At 36.2% G+C, this 19,911-nt stretch overlaps 1 protein-coding gene across 2 annotated transcripts in view; it reads left to right on the forward strand.

Moving 5' to 3' along the window:
- The first annotated feature begins 233 nt into the window (after positions 1 to 233).
- The window catches only part of stac (SH3 and cysteine rich domain), a 29,762-nt gene continuing 10,084 nt past the window's right edge, over positions 234 to 19,911 (forward strand). Inside the window, exons 1-4 of one of the 2 annotated variants that reach the window (XM_077239603.1) lie at positions 234 to 698; positions 8,626 to 8,980; positions 13,957 to 13,986; positions 15,973 to 16,073. In XM_077239603.1, the coding sequence (XP_077095718.1) occupies positions 591 to 698; positions 8,626 to 8,980; positions 13,957 to 13,986; positions 15,973 to 16,073 (594 nt within the window). In that variant the 5' untranslated portion in view covers positions 234 to 590. The remainder of the gene's footprint in view (positions 699 to 8,625; positions 8,981 to 13,956; positions 13,987 to 15,972; positions 16,074 to 19,911) is intronic. The other variant, XM_077239604.1, reaches the window with a different exon arrangement.

Raw genomic sequence — 19,911 nt, forward strand, 5'->3', positions numbered from 1 at the left:
CCTAAATAGAATAGGCTATCCTTTTGACACCCCAAACGTATGTTTTTATTCCTCCAATGCTTAAGCCTTAATTTGGAAGGCAGATCCTCCCCAAACCCCTAGTGCAAATAGCCTAATTCATTCCAGAAATAGAAATATACAGTACCACTAACTGTTAACACGGTTATTTTTAGACTCACAATTTATGGATGAATGTGAAGATAAGAATAGAGGTGACAACAGCTAGTCTACCCAGAAAAAAAATCCCTTCTAAAATAAGGATGGGAATTAATCAGATCTGAACTCCTCCCTTACTCGGTTCTGATTGGCTAGTCCACAACCTGACAGCCAGATCAGTCAATCTGCTGGAGTTGGACTATATTGACTCTAATGAAGTGAGTTAATCTCCAGCGGACCGCGTCTCCACTATGCATTGTACAAACTGATGGAAAGTCGATAAACGAGTGCGATATTGTAGCCTATATTCAGACCATTTATTCTCAGCTAATTCGGCTGTTCACAACTTCCATCTCAACTCAACATGTAGAGCGCGTTGGCATCCAGACGTAGGCTACCCGACAGACTGGTGCTGTTTAACTGTTATTATCAACATGATTCCGCCAGCGAACATGATTCAGGAGGACACGATGGGCAAGGAAAACGAACGGGAGCACCGTGAGCCAAAGTCCCCCACATCCATCAGCCAACAGGAGTCAAAGGTTTGAAACACACATATCTCATAATAACATCAGTCACAGCAAACCGACAGAGATGTATGTGTAGTGCGCAGTTTACGAGTCCTTTCACACTTTTACTGTCAACAGAGACTGCGTGTGTTGTTTTTAGCGTCTGTTTTTGACGTCTGTTTTTGACGCTATGTGTGTCAAACTTTCTTAATAATATTCGTTATTATTCTTAATAATATTCATTCACTCGTCTGCTGCAAATGAGGCTAGTTCTCTACCACTTGTCCTCGTGTTAATTGTGTAAATAAGCGTCAAATACAAAGAGTGACGTTACTAGTTCTTGTAACACTGGGCGCGTTAACATTCATAATGGACTTTTTAAATGTTGTGCATGAATTTACATGGTAGGCTACTTAAATTTAATTGTTCAGATAATTATTATGTCACCCCGATACCTCGCTCGCCCTCGTTGTATTTGAAAAATTTCTATTCAAAATGGTAAACAAATACGTTACATTTTAATTTAAATAGCAAAACAAATAGGCTAAGCAAGGCTAACAGTTGTTTAGATTATACAGTTTTGTAATTTAACATCCATTAACATGATCGCAAATATGAAGTCATAGATTAGATTTCACACAGAGGAATTTTCTTAATTTTCTCCCCTGTATCTTATTTGTAAAGTTAACTTATACATGATACTGATTATGAATGCATCCGCATACTTTCCAACAATGGTAGTAGGCTATTTGACAAAATAAGTAGGCCTATGTCCAAATTCACAGTACTCATAAAAGAGTAGGCAAAAGATACCTGGATGACCTACTACTTCCTGTGAGATTCAAAAGTGTGCATATGATGAACACTTTTCCTATCCCATGAGGGCACAGGAGAGGATTTGTGAATGGCAGTGAAGCGACTTAACTGATGCTGGTAGGTCACTTGATAATGACAGCATGGCAAATGTAGTAAGTCCAGATTACACCCATATTACACACACTCATACTATAGAACATACTTTTTAGCGGTAATGATGCAATTACTTGTTCAACATATGTACCTACTCAAGAGAGTATGTGATTTTTGGATGCAGCCCATGTGTTACGACATTACTCAGTCTCTCATACTGTACATTTTTGGAGGTGTTCACCTGTCCTATTAAAGAAGAATAAATATTTGATTCAAATGATATATGATATTTTTTTATATTATTAATATTAAGCATCTGCTGCTTTGTGTTTACCAATAACACTGTGCACATCTCTAAAATAATTCTAATTATTAAACAACCCCATACTCTAGCAACATCCGTTATATGATATTATTTGTAAGCACAAGTTAAAGTTAGCTTTTCAAGGGGAATTTGTGATACGGCTGTATTTTCTGTATATGGCTTGTATTATCTTGATGTCTATCTGTTGTGGATGATTTAAGATGAGGTTGTAGTTGGTGGTATTTTGTAACATTAACCCTGAGTTTGAGCTCATCTGTTTTTCTGGGTCATGGCCCTGAGTTCTACATTCAGCCCGGAAATGTTGGACGGGTCACTGTGCTTTTAAAGCTCAATGCCATTTGGGAATTTTGCATATTTATTGTCTTTGAATCAGTAGAGATAAGTCCTGAAAGACAGTTGTACTTTATTTATTTATGTATAGTTATTCAGAAACTGATTTATTATTTTGATTACTTTGTGTCATTTCCCTTCTCTCCGTAAATGTTGTTTGAGCGTCTGAGTGTGAATGTTTTAAATTTGTACATTAATCACTGAATTATGGAGTTAAATGTTTTCTTCACTGAAGAGTCTTGAGTGATTTGTATAGTACATACAGTGCTGTTACTTCGAGCACTTACAATTTTATGTTACTGAAGTCCTGTTGAAGTGTTTTAAAAGAAATTATTTTTGAAATAGAAAAAAATCTGAAACCACATTATATTTGATTTATGACTAAAGGCTAGTTTTCATATCAGTTATTTTGGGCATCCATATAAAATGCATTCAAGAATATGTCAAGAATGTAATCTGCTAAAGGAATATGACTCATTAGTGGTTAATGGGAGTGGGAGACATTAATGCAAATTGAATGAAAACATATATTCATAATCTCCAGTGCTGGTTGCATTTCACAGATTTCCAAGAAGCAAACAGCTTTTAGTGAGAAGTAAGACCATCCTACAGGGTTTTACATCCCTTGTTTGAACCCGGTTATAGGGTAATAATGACGTCTAGAGAGAAACATAATAATCAGAATTTCTTCAGTATCAGGGCTTTTATTTGCTAATCTGCTATCAAGCATCTCATTTGAATTACTGAACCAAGATCTGGTTATTTCTGTCCCTATTAACATATTCATGTGCACATGGCACCATGAATGGATCCAGAAACACCTTTTATGACTAAAACCCAAAGTGAATTATAATCTCTATGTTTCTGTTCTCTACTTTGTGTCTGATTGCTTTGTGTTCATTTGTGTTTGATAAGATGAAAATGTAGCCAATTACAAGAAAAGCAGGCCTTTGAAAAAGTCTCTCCTTCGCTAAATACCATCATTTTGTTCCAAAAAATACCTTACTTCCACCTTAATCAGCTCCATCTTTCATAGTTGTCCTTCAGGGTAGAGCAGGACAAGCATTTGGTGCTGACAGCAGCAGAATTAAAACCTAATAGATGTAGAAGTTTTGTGATTTTCTTGAAGTACTGGCCATTATTTTTGCTAGAGACACATTCATTACATTTTAAATTCAAAACTTCATGTGTGAAATTTCTTCAAATTATCTGGTTGCTCATATGATCATATTTTGGGTCACATTTACCTCATTAACCATTTGAATCAGTGCAAAAGACTGGAGGAATCATCTATTGACAATACTTAATTTCTAATATGTGAGGAAGCTAGCCTCAAAAGCTTGAAATAAAGACCCAGACGTACATTTGTCAGCTGTAGTCTCGGGCATCATTGATTTTTTCCCCCGTTTCATTAATTTTATTGCAACTGCCAGGCAAAGTGTAACTTGAACTAAGGCAATGGTTTTCTTGATAGCCTGTTGTTTACAGTTTGTTCTGTCACAAAGCAAGTGCCTTGTAAATGTCAGGAAGTACTTCTAACCATTTTTTTACCAACAGCACTTGTTTTTTTCATCAGCAATTCAGCAAATCAGCAATTGATTTGATGCAATTTACAGGGATTTCAGGTGGAAAAGCTGCTTGTAAGTGACATTGTCTGTAAGTTGACAGTGAACTATGAGCGATGATGGACAGAAACGGCAATTTGGGACTCGGGACTAATCGATTTATCACTCTCTGTTGGGCATTAAAGATCAATAGGTCACCATCATCATCATACCCAGGCATGCAGCTCACTAAACACACTGCACTGATTCTCTATTCTGATTGGTGGAAACATAACGTTAGAGGATTGTCCAAATGGGCCATATCTCTCTCTCTCTGTTTCACACATGCATTTACTTAAATGCGTATAAACAAACATACACACTTAGGGTTCAGCAATAAAGATGGCCTGATGGCAAAGGGCTTTTATTTCTTTGAGCCAGCAGATAGAACAATCACTTGCTTTGATCATTAGTTCTGTTGATCTTGTACTGTACATGTGTTTTTATACCTCGCAAAATAAATAGAAAGCTTTCTGATGGAATTGCGGAATTGCTCTCTGTTCTGGAATTGCAGAATTGACTTCAAAGCGTCAGTTAAAAACCAAAAATTATAAACCAGTCATATAATAATTTGCATTATGTCATTGTTTTCCAGCAAACGTGTGCTTGTGAATGTAAAGCTATATTAGAGCTATAAATTATGTCCAGTATAATTTAAGTTATTACTGCAAATAAAAGAAAAAAGTAATTTTTTTTTTGTGGAAAACTTTTTTAATAAGTATACATCCCTATACATTTTTGCCACATTCTTTGCTATGCTAATATTAAATTATTTTTTATCATTTTAATATATATATATATACTGTATATGTATATATATATAGCAAAAAAAAAGAAACGTCCTTTTCCAGTATACTGTATTTTAAAGATAATTATGTAAAATCCAAATGTGTTTTACAGATCTTTATTGGAAAGGGATTACCCTTTCCTTTACCCTTAATGTTTAATAGAACAAGCATGTTTTTCATGCTTGTTCAATGAAACATTAACAATTACACATGCAGCTGTGGAACAGTCCTTAAGACACTAACAGTTTACAGCAGGGCTCTCAAGTTTTGAAGACAGGCAAGAGTAAAACTGTTGGCTAAGTTACAGACACTCGTGAAAAACTGAAACATTCTCTAACAACAGTCAAGTTGTCATTGTGTCAATCAAGTTGTGAATTTGTTGTTACATTAAAACAGGAGATCATGACTTACTCTGGACTCAAAGTGATGCCCGGAGCTCCAGTGGTTTCCACTGTGTGGGTGAACCAAACTTTAGGAAGATGTTGTAGCAGAGTCACGTGAACAATTCCAGGATATGCTTTTTTTTCATTGAATGTTGCATTAAATCTTACCCAGATACAATAGTGCTATTTTCTGACTGGCTATTGTGTAGACAATTTCTTTTTTTTGATTGGCTGATAAGTGGCAGGCTCGACTAAGAACTCCAGGGGAGACGTGCTTGATTCCTGCCGGTTCCATAGTGAGAGTGGCGCGGCCAGAGAAATTTGTTGACTGTTGGGCGGTGCGCGAATTAAATATAAATAGTTTTTCCGCGTGTGAAATACCATGTGTGGCGGGAGTGTGTTACAAAAGACCGAAATGAGTGACTGTCACTATCAATGCGTGACACTTGAGAGCCCTGTTACATGCTGTAGACAATTAAGGTCACAGTTCCAATAACTTAGGACACTAAAGAGAGCTTTCTACTGACTCTGAAAAACATCAAAAGAAAGATGCCCAGGGTCTCTGATCACCTGCTTGAACATGACATAGACCTGATGAAGGAATGAGGACTGCAGATGTGGCCAGAACAATAAACTGCAATGCCGTAATGTTAGACGCCTTAGACAGTGCTAGAGGAAAGACAGCTGATTGTCCTTGCAGTGCCAAAACACATGTATCCATATGTTTCCCCCAGACATCTTTTAAAACTTGCAAGTGCCTTGATGGAAGAGTGGCGTAACATCTCACAGCAAGAACTCCCAAATCTGCTGCAGTCCACGAGGATGAGATGCTCTGTAGAGCTTAAACAGCTGGTGCCACACCAGATACTGACTGTTAATTTTGATATTGACCCCCGCTCTGTTCAGGGACTCATTATTCCATTTCTGTTTGTCAAATGTCTGTGAAATTTCAGTCTATGTCTCATTTGTTGAATTTTTTTACAATCAATATTTAAAAATTTGCTGAAAAAAGCAGTTGAAAGTGAGAGGATGTTTCTTTCTTTATGATACTCTTTTTCTGAGTGTGTATATTTATATATTTCAAGTACAAAACCATAAAATCCTTATTCTTGAACACTGCACAGGTGCACCATAGTTATATATATATATATATATATATATATATATGTGTGTGTATGTCAACTACTAATCTGAATATATATATATATATATATATATATAAAATAATTGTAGTTATTTTTTTATACTGGCAGATTTTTAGTCACAATGAAATCAAAATTTAAACTTAGATTTTTTACAGAATGTGGCAGGGCTTATTAGAAATGATTTATCAGTACATATATTCTTTTTTTAAAATTCATTTGCTCTCGTAATTCAACCTCCCCTCCCCTCGAAGTGCTGTCTGTTCTCTTCCTGTTTTGTTTCTCTGTGGAGTGTGGGGCTAAATATCCTCCACAACTGACTGCAAAATGGCATACGGATCTTTGTCCATATTGTTAGCAACTAGGGATGCACAGAAATGAAAATTCTTGGCCGAAGCCGAAGCCGAATAATAATGAAACGCTTGGCCGAAGGCCGAATACCGAACGCGGTGTTTCACATTTTTTCCATTTATTTTGCCAATTTTTTCACCATTGCATTTAATTAAATAGTAAAAATGTGCTTTGTACTATTTTGTCTTGCTTTTCAGAGAAAAAAAAATCGAATTGCAAAAATACAATTTATTTAACACTGAATTTTTGTAACATTCCAGCAGATATTATTTAAACAAAGCACAATATAACTTAAAATAAATAAATTAGTAAAATAAAAAATATATTTGTATTTGGCCATCTTTGAAGCCCCCCTTCTTGAATAGCCTATGTTAGGCCTATAACTGACTGCTGAAAGAATGTAACTAAAAAAGTGCATTGAAAAGTGCAAAAATAATATGGATGAACCCACAACAAATGAATAACTGTCCTAGACATAAGCCTACTTTTACGGTTTACATACACTTTATCATGGGCGTTGACAGGTTTGCATGGATTTGCCTCAGATCATGTGGGTTTCAATATAGCGCACGCTCTCCGTGGCGATTAGCAGATAAGGAGTTGAGGACGACTGACATCTCTCTCTTTTCATACAGATTACATAAACCGAGAATATTTGTTTTCGTTTTGAATTGGATCATTTAAAAGTAGACTAAAAATGATTATAAAGATATTTTGCCTTTGCCTGTGTGCCAAGTATTGGCTGAGTTTTTTTTTAAGTTTAGAGACGTGCTCCAGGAAAAAAGTTAACGGAGACGGACAGGCAGAGAGCATACACTGTTTATTTTCTTTATTTTACAAAAGCACAGTTTTGTTTTGATTGTAAGTGGACACAAGTAGACATTTATCAGTCTATTTTTTCATATTTCTTAAGTCTGTATGACCATAAATGACGGAGTATTTAAGTCTATTTTGCTGCTATGTGAAAAAAATCCAGCAAAACGCGCCACCGCGTTTGTCAACTACAGAGGGTTAAAAGACACTTTAGTGCTGCAAGTAAGGGTATAACGTCTGCCACAGATGCATTAGAGGAGCTCTTTTGTTATCTGCTCAAAGGGGGAATGTTTGCTGCATTTATAAAGCGCGCACCTCTCACTCTACGCTGGTTACTATTTGATTGCGTCATCAAAAACGTCATTGTTTGGTCAAATTTATTCGGTCTTTTTACTTATTCGGCCCAACACCGAAAGTGCTTTTTTTGCTATTTTCGGCCGAATAATTTCGCTTGCCGAACATTCGGTGCATCCCTATTAGCAACGCTCAACTTCCACGATCCAATCAAATCCCTCCATACATTTTTCTCATTCCAGAAACCATTTCACTCAGATACATCATAATAGGGAAGAAAAGACTATCACATCTTGAATTTCATGCTTATTTTAAACTACTATACTGGTCTCCCCAATCCTAAATATATGGTTATAGCCTTACATTTAGAAATATGTTTATTTGTGTCCCATTTATCACTTTGTTCATATATTGGTAATATTTGAGGAGAAAGTAAAGCTCAAACATATTTAAGATTCGTTAAGTCTGTTAAGATGTATGAGTACTCTTGTCTAACCTTTACTGTTGGCCACTTTTCATTTTTATTCAGATTTGAATTGCGTTCCTGTGCACAGTACTTAGGAAGTAGTGCAGGTTGGTGTGTCCTAGAGGACATTTTTAGTAGGCAAAGATAATCCTGGTGGGTGTTGTCAGCTAATTTAGAGAGCTGTCAGTGTATGACTGCTATCATGGGTAATGTGCTCCCGCACAAAGAGGTTACGTACCAAGAGACATGACAGCCCATCCTTCTCTGCTTTGTCTTTTTTCATTTTTTCCTTTAAGCTCAGTGAGTTACATGAACATAAATAATCTGTAATTTTAGCCTTGTTGAGGTTGGGTTAACATATGATGTCTGAAGAGATCATATAATCATCTGGAGGTTGTTTCAGAGAGAATGCCCTCATTTGACACCTGGCAAGCATCAAAAATTACCCACTCACAGAGTATAATGTTTTGGGGGCTGTTTACGCCATATGGAGTTGACCATTAAAAGATGCCTCTTCTTTTTCTTTTTTTTTACTCTTTTTTGTGTTTATTTCAGCTGCAGAGGTTAAAGCGTTCACTGTCCTTCAAGACCAAGAGTCTTCGCAGCAAAAGCGCTGATAATTTTTTCCAAAGGCCGATCGAGGATGTGAAGTTTCAAACCGAACTGCTCTCGGATGTCAGCAGCAGCACAGGTCATCTGAGCACCATCGGTATGTCCGTCTCAGCCTCCCCAGCGATGTCCCTTCCTCCACCACCTCCTCCGCTGCCCACCGTCATCCCGGGCAACCTACCCATCACAATCTGTTCTCCATCCCGTGCCCCCCGCCAGACGGACTCCAATGCACACACCTTTCTAGAACACATCTTCAAGAAGCCACAATTCTGTGACATCTGCAACCACATGATTGTAGGTAAGAGGATGTGTTTTATCTTTATATACCGATGACAGGCTCAAGAGTATCATTAAACAGGAAACGCACAAACACAGCTGTGCTTGTTTAGAAAGAGGAGCATATTTTGATCCCTAACATAATGATTTTAGATTTGACGACAATATGAACGATTTGAACGGATAATCCAGAATATTGCATTACCCATCTGTTGTCTGGCCACCAGACACTGTTTTGTTACTTTGGACGACGCCAACACACAATGATTTGGCCATTTAGAGAACAGTGAACAATGATAGATTGGCACAACATAATGAGTTAAAGACTCCATGAGATTAGTGCTGCACGATTAATCATATCGCAATTGCGATGTCAAGCCTATGCAATTATATGATGCAAAATGCAGCCATTTTTTTTAAAATAAATAAATGCATGTGTGGACATGACAACCTATTCTCTCTGAGAGCTGTTTGTCCATTTTCTACACCGCTAAAAAAAAGAAGACCAGTCAGTTTCCGTTTAGGCAGTGGCACGTATGGTCACGTCATGACTTTTTCCGGCAGTGTGGAGAACAGGTGAAGATGGAAGCCGAGTAGACGGACACTGAACTGGTGGCCAGAAAAAAAATCTACCTTTCAGAGAGAGGAGGGGTGCCAACTCTCAATCATTCAGCGTGAAACTCACGCAATTGACACTTTTCACACGCTCTCACGCCACACATCCGTTTTCTAACGCAGAGAAAAATCTCAAAGCAAAGAGGACACTGACACCGACAGACTAGACAGAAAAGGTTACTTTTGATATGAAACAAATCATCAGCTCTCAGATTCTGTCAATTTTATTACGAAATTCAAACAATAGCGTTTTGGCGCTTGTAAATGTGACGCGAAAGATCGTGGTCGTGAACCAAACATCTTTTAGGCTACTATTTTACTAGTTAATAGTAAATAAACATGAATGAACAATAGGTGTGTTGAAATATACAGTACAACATACCGAAATGTTTATGTCACACATAATATATACATAATATCGATCAATCAGTTTTTTCAACTGCGGAAAGAGGTCAATAAAACAGCTGGAGAACAATAGGCTGTCACATAATGTTACATTTACTTCAGGAAAGCCATTTGATAGCACGTTAGTTGGTAAGACAAATTATATATAGAATTCTATATATATTTTGCTAAATATGTGCACTTTATTAAATATTTATTATATTTGTACTTGTATCATTAAAATATTGTAACGTTGTTATTATAGCCTAGTAAAAGCCAAATTATATTTAATATTCATTTTAATATTCATGTATTATATTAAAATAGCCTCACATCATCACATACCCTTCACCATACCTAGAGATTGGCATGGTTTTATTTCAGTTAGCCTAATAGCTGGTTTGATTTGCTTTGAGAGATGATCTTATGGAAAGTGCCCCATGCCAATCCCTAAGTATGGTGAAGGGTGTGTGATGTGGGGATATTTTAATTCCATAGCCCGAGGGAATTTTATCAGGATGCACAGTATCCTGGATCCATGAAATAACTGGCCTTTAAAATCTGCCTGCCTGGGAATCTGGGAATTTAACATAGGGGTGTCCTGACTTATGCACCCTGTATTTTAAGGAAGAACATTTATTTATTTACATTACACTATTCATTCACAAAGAAAATTGGTGTCCTTTATAGGTTGAATTTTCCTAATTTTTTTAATTAAGGCATTGAGATCAATTTCCAAAAGATGTTTTTTTTTTTCATTCCTCTTTTTTTGTCTACTTTAGCATGGGTGTGTTCACTTATGCTAAGCACTGTATGTGCTCAGCTAAGCCTGCACTAAGGTATTTTCAGGGTTTATCCTAAGAGAAGGCAATAAGGGGTTGTGGCTCAGCTTTCAATTTGTGTGTGTGTGAGTGTGTGTGTGTGGTGAGGCGGACAGATGTCCACCTGTTTGAAAAGAAATCGTTATTTATTCCACTGCACAACGGGTCAACAGAACACGCACACACGCACACGCACACGCACACACACACACACACACACACACACACACACACACACACACACACACACACACACACACACAGACACACAGACACACAGACACACAGACACACAGACACACAGACACACAGACACACACACACACACACACACACACACATATATATATATATATATATATATATATTTATATATTAGTATATTTGAATACGTATTAAATAGTGTTTTGTGTTTTTGTGAATGTGCAGTGTGTGTGTATGAGGGAGAGAAAGAGAGAGGACAAGTGCGTCTTGTCTGGCTGTGGCTGGCATATCTGTCAGGCCTCATCACTTCTTTAGCTCACTAACACTCACTCAGAAGAGCACACTAATGAGTGCAGGGCTCCAAATGTGGTCCTGGCACATCCTCATGAAAAGGACTTCAAGAGGCCAAATGATGCATTTTAAATCTTTGTAGTAAAGAAACCTGAGCTTGCGCAGCACTAGATGAGGGATGATCTGTCGGTTCATTATCCCACAGCATTCTGATTACTGCCATGCAGGAAGGTGAATTTTATGAAATTTTATGAGTTCTTCTGCTTGTGTGTCAAGTCTCAATTTCCTTCTGTGACTAATGGGTCATTACTAAATAACTAACCGTGAAATCTCCACATGTGGATCGGATATCAGGATACCTGTGTGTGACCTGAATCTCCACAGGTATACACCTGTTTACTTGTGTTTGACCCAAATCTTTACAGGTTGATTAAATATGAGCCCACATGTCACTGACCCAAATCTCAGCATTTGGATCAGATATCTGGACACTGCAATTAACTTGGTTTCAGCATCACATTCCTAGGTTTTCCATGGTTATTTGTGTTAGCCAATGGCATGGTGAATTTGGTATATGAGCTGGAGATACAGAGACCTGACCTGTTGCTAAGCTGTTTAATTATTTTTTTTCTTGTCAAACAGTACACCTTGATTAAATAGTATTTATGTATTTAATTGTGTGTGTGTGTTTGTGTGTGTGTGCGTGCGTGTGTGATTAAGTTGGGCCACTTTTATGACACAGTTTTTAGTTTTTGCCATCATCATCATCATTTTTTATTATTCACTTTGTGTAGGTTTCATTGTTTTACTGTATTGTTTTACTGTATTTTACTTTATTGATTTTGTTCTCAGACCCAGACTTTCAATCTTAAAGTATGAAAATCAATCATAAAATATGAATTCTTTAGTAACAGTGAAATAAACATAAACCATTTCAATATTTATTTTGTGAAAGTTGTTTATATAAACTTTAAAAAAAAAAATCACACCATAACCAACAATTTTGCCCCTTTTTAGTTAGGGGATTCATTTAGTTTCATTTAATTGGGGATCATTTCCAATTAAGCTGTAATTTTGGTCAATTATTCAAAAAAGTATTTTACAAAAATAAATGACATTCTGGTTGCATATATTTTCACTGTTGGACATTGTTAGTAGACATATTAAGTAGTGTGGGTGTGCAAAGTGAGTCTTTTCTAAAAGGCAAAAATGGAAGAAACACCCACTCAGCTCTGTGGGTAAAGAAATGGTTTAATGGTCAGCTGTGCACCTGTAAAGATATTTACTGATCATAAACTGATTGCGTATTTCTTTCAGAACAAGATTTTAACAAGTGTGTTCTGTGTTAACAGTTCTAGGTATTGAGTTTATTGTAAAATGTCAGTCAGCAATTTACAAAGCAGTTTCTGGAACGGAGAGCAACACATTTTTCATGGTGATGTTCTCTCATGTTTGGATGGAGCAGAGGCATCTATTTCTGAAGACACAGAAACCATGCCGTATATCAAAGTATAAAAGGAGGCTTAGCATATTGGGAATATGGTTGGCTGTCTGTGTGGGTGGATTCCAATTCCATTGGGCAACTGATGACATTAACAGCATTGAAATGAAGTCCACATAACATCTCATGCAGCTTTTGCAAGTGTTGTTGAATGATGAAATCATTTTCAAGTCCTAAAATAAAAGAGCAAACATTTAAAACTTTGAAAAAACTTTGAAAAAAACATTGTAATATCTCTTTCAGGCTTTTTATTTAAGTATGGCCTGAACTAGATCTCACTTTAAAAAGTGTGTCTAGGCTGTTTACATTATGAAGAATTTCATGATAATTGTTCTGTCCAGTGCCATCTCTCGACCCCAGAAAAAAATACTCTACACATAAATACGCGACCATTAAACGCATTAAAGATGCATTAAAGATTTTTTCCGAGGCTGAAGTAATCAGCTCAGGGATGCATGAGAGAGTCTGGACTGAGCATGTGATGTTTGATTAATCGATGGATAGCTGGAAGCAGCTTGTTGTAGCAGACAGGGGCAAATGAGTCATTCTCACAACAGCGGGACCTGATGTTTTCATCCTATTAATCATTTCACATTCATATTTCTTTATAAAAATAATTTCAGTTATCGTTTTAAATCTTAAAGCCACTCAAAACAAAAACAAGAACATATAATTTTTTCTACTCTTTGATCTTGTGTAGTTAAATGAATAGTTCACCTAAAAAATGAGAATTGTTATCATTTATTCTTTTTTTATTGTTATTTTTTATCTACCAAACACAAAATTTTTTCAGTGTTTTTTCCCCCCATACAATAAAAGTCATTGTGGTCAAATATTCTTTTGGACCCCATTGACTTTCAGTGTATGGACAAAAAAACAGATTTTTTTTGTAAAAATTCTCCTCTTCTGTTCCATAGAGGAAAGAAAGTCATACAGGTTTGAAACGACATGAGGGTGAGTAAATGATGACAGGATTTTCATTTTTTGGTGAACTAGTACTTTAAGGCTATTACACTGCGTCGTTCAGAGAGACTTTTTTGTTTTAAAAATCAACATATACGAACCTCGAATGAGCTGTAAATAATGTCATGTTGACTTATGTGACCACAATTTTATTTTTTATGATACATGAAATAATTGTAATGCAAGAGGGATTCTCTCCTGTAATTTTTTTTTTTTTAGCTTGCCAAGGGGGAGCAGGCAAGGTGTTCGGTAAGTCTGTTCTGTTTGATGATGAATTGAACTCCTTAGAAACCAAATCAAAATAAGATAACCCCCTTCACCCTCCCCCATCCTCTCCCTGCTTCTGCGCTCATAATGACTTGTTCAGCACTCTCAGGAAATGCATATGATGAAGTAGCTCCTCAATGCTTAATAGAATTTTTCACTAGAGCGGTCAATATCAAGCAACGGGGGATTGAGGGGTTTGTTTTTGAACGTTATTTCCTGCCAAAAGAATATAGATTAAGTTATTCTGTGTGTGTTGTTATTTTCCAGAGCTTTGCTATGCATGCTGATATATATATATTGTTACAAATGTTTATATAACGAGTGAGTCCATCATGAATCCATTTTCCAAATCATGTTTTTTGTCTTATCCTCAATCACTATAGCATGCCTATAATAAGTGTTTCTATTTGGACTATTTTAGCCCTGGCAGGACAACAACTGCTGCACAGTAGCCAAGTACCTGAGTGACTCCTCATAAACATAAACTGAGAGAAGTAGCTCCGGCTACAATGTTTTTCCGCAAGAGGCATGCAGTTTTGTTTATTAACCGCTAAAGGTTACATGGTGTATGTACCTTTAAAGTTAATGAAAACAGCTATTGTGTGTGTTGCTGAGATATGGTATCAAACTGGGAGAGACTGAGATTTTTACCAATAGGTGATTTTATTCTCAAGCTCGCTCTTGGGAAGCAGCTGTAAAGACTAATGACTTTAACACACTTTTTTTTCAGTAATTAGTATTCATTGTCTCACCGCAATAAAATCTGATTATGTTTATCCTGCACAAAGCACTTTTTTAATTTCTGTAAGCAATTAAGCCTTATTAATTCTTCATTACCTACAGATCATCAAAGAAGCATGCATTAAAGGGATTCATAATTTGTGATGGGAACGAGCTGATTTTTTGGGGTAATAAAGCATTCAGCACTAGCAGTAATAAATACGTTTAATTGTAATGTTAATATTTAAATACGCAATACCCGGAGTTATCATAATAAGAGGAGTCAGAGGCGTTTATGGATTAAAGGATTTTATTATTATTTTATGGCACAAGAGTGTTGCTACTGTAAAAAGCAGATAATGGATGTTGTAACATGCTGTCCCTTGGTGAATTTATTTATCATTTTGTTTACATTTTGTATGCAGCTTCCGAGTTTCACTGCTTACACATAATGACTTTTGAGTAGATTTACATTCCCTGCTTTCAAATGAACAAAAATGTTATGTACAAATTCTGATAGCAGGCAAAGCACACATGCATAGCTACTTCTTCCTCCTTCATTCTTCCTCGAAGTCCATCCATAAACCGTCTAAATCAATAAAACCGTGTCTCTAAATGCATGTCCTGCGCACCAGCTGTGGTGATATCAAATGCTGAAAGTGAGCAAATAGAAGAGCAGGATTAAGGATTCCTGTGTTAGATAAGAAGAGTGCTGTTTTATTAGATAGCTTCTTGTACATGCGTACTCAAACTTTACGCTTGGGTATTGTTTGTGTTCTGCTGTCTCTGTTCAGCTTAGCAACAGCATTAACACCTGCATTTTCCAGTACTACTAATCATTTTGGATTCTGCAAGTGTTTCTGGGACTGTGAAGCCATAATTTGATGATCGGCTTATAAGGGATCTTCTTTTTAGGCAAAAGAAACGTAGGCCAGAATGATGACCATCAACCAACACTTGCAGAATTGCACCCCTTAAACCCTTTAATAATAATATACAAAGATTTATTTAGAATAATATTTAATTAAAAATTAATAGTGGATGGAAAAGAACAAACTGCTACTCTGGATTATTGAATTTCACAGCAAAACTGCACATGTGGGAATTTCCAACTGTGACCTGTATTTATTGATCACTTTTTGTTTTGCAGCAATATAACATTGTTTTTTTACAAATAGTTGTTCAATACATGTTCAATATTTTTGACTTTTAAACCTGATATTAACTCAATATGACCTCAACTGCTAGGCACCAATGCTAAGCTGGGGCTCCGGTGCAAAGCCTGCAAGATGGGCATCCACCACAAGTGCCTGGATGGAGTTGGACAGCAGAGATGCATGGGGAAATTGGTGAGATATTTTTTACTTTGTGAATCGAGTATTTGCCCCCCCGCACACACACACACTTTGTTTGTTTTGTTGATAATTGGTTAATCTTGGAAATTAAATGTGGACCTAAACAAGTATTCAGTGTTCATGTTTATTTGTTGCTCAGGTTGGCCAATGTTTGTTTACCGTACAAAGAGGTGCTGAAACCAGCTTCATAATTTGTAATACCACTTTCTTCTTGTTACTTTCTGGCAGTAGGTGAAGATCTGTGTTTGGGTGTTAAAATATGTTACTCTTGAGAGTGTTATTTTTGGCGATTTGAAGGTGCGATTCATCAGTCTGTCTTTTCCTTCTGTGAATTGCTGCGTGAGTATGAATGTTAATGATTCTCTGGAGAAAGTGAGGGAGAGGAAGGATGGGATAGTTGATACGGAATATCAAGATGCATTTATCATGTAAACACCTCTGTGCTTTACTCCGGGGACCCACAAGTCACGACTCTTATGGGAAATTCACACGCCCCCCACACACAGGAAGAAATGGCATGAAGGAAAAAAGTGCTAAAATTTCCATCGGTTTTCCCATGGTTTCACTGCGATGTCAGAGCAAGTCAGGTTTCTCAGAGAATGAGTGACTGACTATGAGAACAAGTTCACAGCTTTCTCCAAAAAACTATTATCTATTACTATTGTAGAATTTTTGTTTTTGTATACTTCTGGGAATAAATCAGTCAAATAACAGATTAATACTGAGTTCAAGATATATTTTTATATATATGTAGAATTTTAACTTTTGAATACACAAAATGCCATTAAAAAAAATCTTACTAAACCCAAATATGTTTTTGATAGAAGGCACTTATGGCTTGGGGAACATTAATTTAATTAAAAATGCAGTAAATCATTAATATTGTAAAATATTATTACAGTATTATCTGAATAGTAATAGATAATATATTCTAAAATGTAATGAAAATTGATTTTATACCTGTGATGGCAAGGTTGATTTTTTTTTAGCATCATTATTCCAGTCTTAAGTGTCACATGATCCTTCAGAAATTGGAGAAGATAACAGCATTTTTAATTCATAAACTGTAACAAATTGCTTTGTGCTGGAAAAAGTGGACCAGCTATGCAACATCTCGAAGACCTGATTTCATTTTCTAGTTAATATTTAGAATACACAGAAAGACTACTCCCTACATGTACATAGTTCTTTCTTCTTCTTTTGCTGTTTTGTTTAAAAAAAATTTACATTTCTGATGAGTAGATGTATGGCAAACACTACTGTATTGTGTGTGTATATATGGGCATATATTTGTATGACGTGTGTGTATGATTTTGATATGAAGATACTCAATATATAGTATCTGATGTACATCTGATTGAAGTGTGATGTTTACCTGAGAAAAAGTTTAAAAAAATCATTCTAATATACTGATTTGATGCTCAAGAAACATTTCTTATTATTATCAATGTTGAAACCAGTTGTACTGCTTAATATTTTTGAGAAGTAGAATGACAATTTCATAATAGCAGTGTTTATGTGAAATTGTAAAATGGATAATAAATTAAATCCTTTAAATTCAACAATTACATATTTCAGAAAAATTGTATTAAGGGAATCATGAAATAAATTTTATATTGTGTTTCTGGAGGATAATTTACAAAGTGTAAATGTTTTTCCTTGTCACTTTTTTTTTTTTTTTTCACTGTCAAAAGCACTCCGTTGTGTGACGTATGTTTTGTTGTTTGAAATGGCCAGCCCTGTAATAGACCTTGATTTGTATGATAAGGGGTGTGTAGAGCAATTTCAAATCCTGGCGTTTCAGAAGAGTGGAAAATAAAAATTCATATTTCAAACTGTGGAGTTAGCTTTGAAGTGTAAAACTTCTTATATCAAGTTATATCAAGTAACCTCTTATATCAGTCTTTCCAGAAAAATACGGAGTTTTTTTGTGATTGTTTCGGGCAAAAATCCTTGATTATGCGGCACATTTTCTTAAAAAATGCGATGGAATATGCGGGATATTTATGACATTTTATGCGCTGAAATTGCGGAAACTTGCAAAAACTGCGAGAACTTGTAAAAACTGTTTGATGAAAAAAAAAAAAAAGTGATTCCCCAACACCCTGTTCTAACTAGGCTATTACCTTAATGTCAGGGGCATTTCTTAGTACTTCCTATGATAAGCAAGCATACTACATCACAGAAAGTGCAGGGAATATTTAAGTTCTCATCTTTTTTTCGTCGCGGGGTTTGCAGCTTTTCGTTGATGTTCACGTCGCGTAATTACGTCACTTCATAACGTTCCCATGGCAACAGGGGGAAATGGCTGCTCTTGTGTGAAGTAAACGCAACATCTTTCAACTTTCTGCTAAGAAATGTCTTTTTTGCAACGAAAATGCAGGGATTATGAAATCATGCAAGCCCCTCATATTTTGCGCGGAAATCTGCAATTTATGCAGCGAAAGTGCGGTGGTTTTCTGGACGGACTGTTATATGTGTAAATATCAGGGACATTTTGATTTTCCATTTCATGGCCCCATTAAATTGTATTATGCATATATCTGCATTATCTCAGCCATTCTGCTATATAGAACGCATTATGAGACATTAAAAAAACATTTCACATTTGTTAGGATGAATACAGAGTTGTTGAATGACAATTAACCTGGTTACAGTTCACCATAAAACACTACAGAAGCAACTGTTGAAAAGAACAAAAGAACTTTGGGTAGAATCGCCTTTGACCAATGTTTTTTATTCTTAGAACCAAGCACTTTTGATTCTAGAACTCTACTATTAGATCATCAACACAGGAAGTGGAAAAAATGCTGTGCTTGTGCTTCAGACGGTTTGGCAGGTTTGAGTCTCCTGATGATGTAGTGGGCTCACACAGATGGAAAATATAGCTGCGGGGGGGTCAGGATTAAAAAGAAAACAACTCCCCACAGGATTCAGCTCTTATTCCACTTTTGCTCTAAAGTGGACAAGTTGCTATTTTTAAACCCTGTTTATTTCTCTTGGCTTGTCTGATCAGTGAGAACCTTTGAGCTACGAGTGCGTTTCAATAGAGTGCTTTACTTCCAGTCCTGATTATTGGTCAACCGTTATAAAAACTCCCATTATGTGCAAGTGCTATAGGTTTTGTTGTTTAAATTAATCACATGGACGTTTTTCGGTTGAGTCAATTCTGTATTTTAGGGCCCTCCCAGACATGGTGCACTTTTGTTGAATGCATTTATTAGCATCTACTTCAGCACTGAACATGTCTCTTTACACGATTCCCCTAGTGAGCTCTTGGAGAAATGTGATGTAGTAACACTGGAGAGCTTCTCGCTGGGTTTGAGTGGTACTTAAATTAGTCCCTAACCCCAGTCATGGCTAACGAAGAAGTCTTCAAAGCAGATTTGTGATGCTGATTGCGTAGGTAGACACCCTGCCTGGACTAAACGCAACAAATACTAATAAGGGCATGGTGAGGTTTCTTTCTTAGGGAATGTGTGTGCCTGGATATAATGCTGTAGGAGCTTTTTCTTTGTTGATTTAAATCACTGAATCTCGGTGTTGTATTTGAATGATTTTATACCTTTAAGACAGCCTTTCATTTAAAAAGCTTTAATCAAATTCATTTGCCTCAATAACAGTCATTTATACAGTGTGTGTGAAAAAGATTGATTAGAGTAACCAAAGCATCATTAAATATTCAAGACATGTTTCCCCTCAAGGGTTTTCACAAAATGAACACAAGGAAGAATATCTAATTATTTTCATTCATATTACCAATATAACAGTACATAATAAACACCAATATTTATATTACCAGTATTATTTATCATCTCTTTATTAACAGGGA

Source organism: Siphateles boraxobius, unplaced genomic scaffold, assembly GCF_051911475.1.
Source record: "Siphateles boraxobius isolate OS27281-9 unplaced genomic scaffold, OSU_SipBor_1 22, whole genome shotgun sequence".
Lineage (NCBI taxonomy): Eukaryota > Metazoa > Chordata > Actinopteri > Cypriniformes > Leuciscidae > Siphateles > Siphateles boraxobius.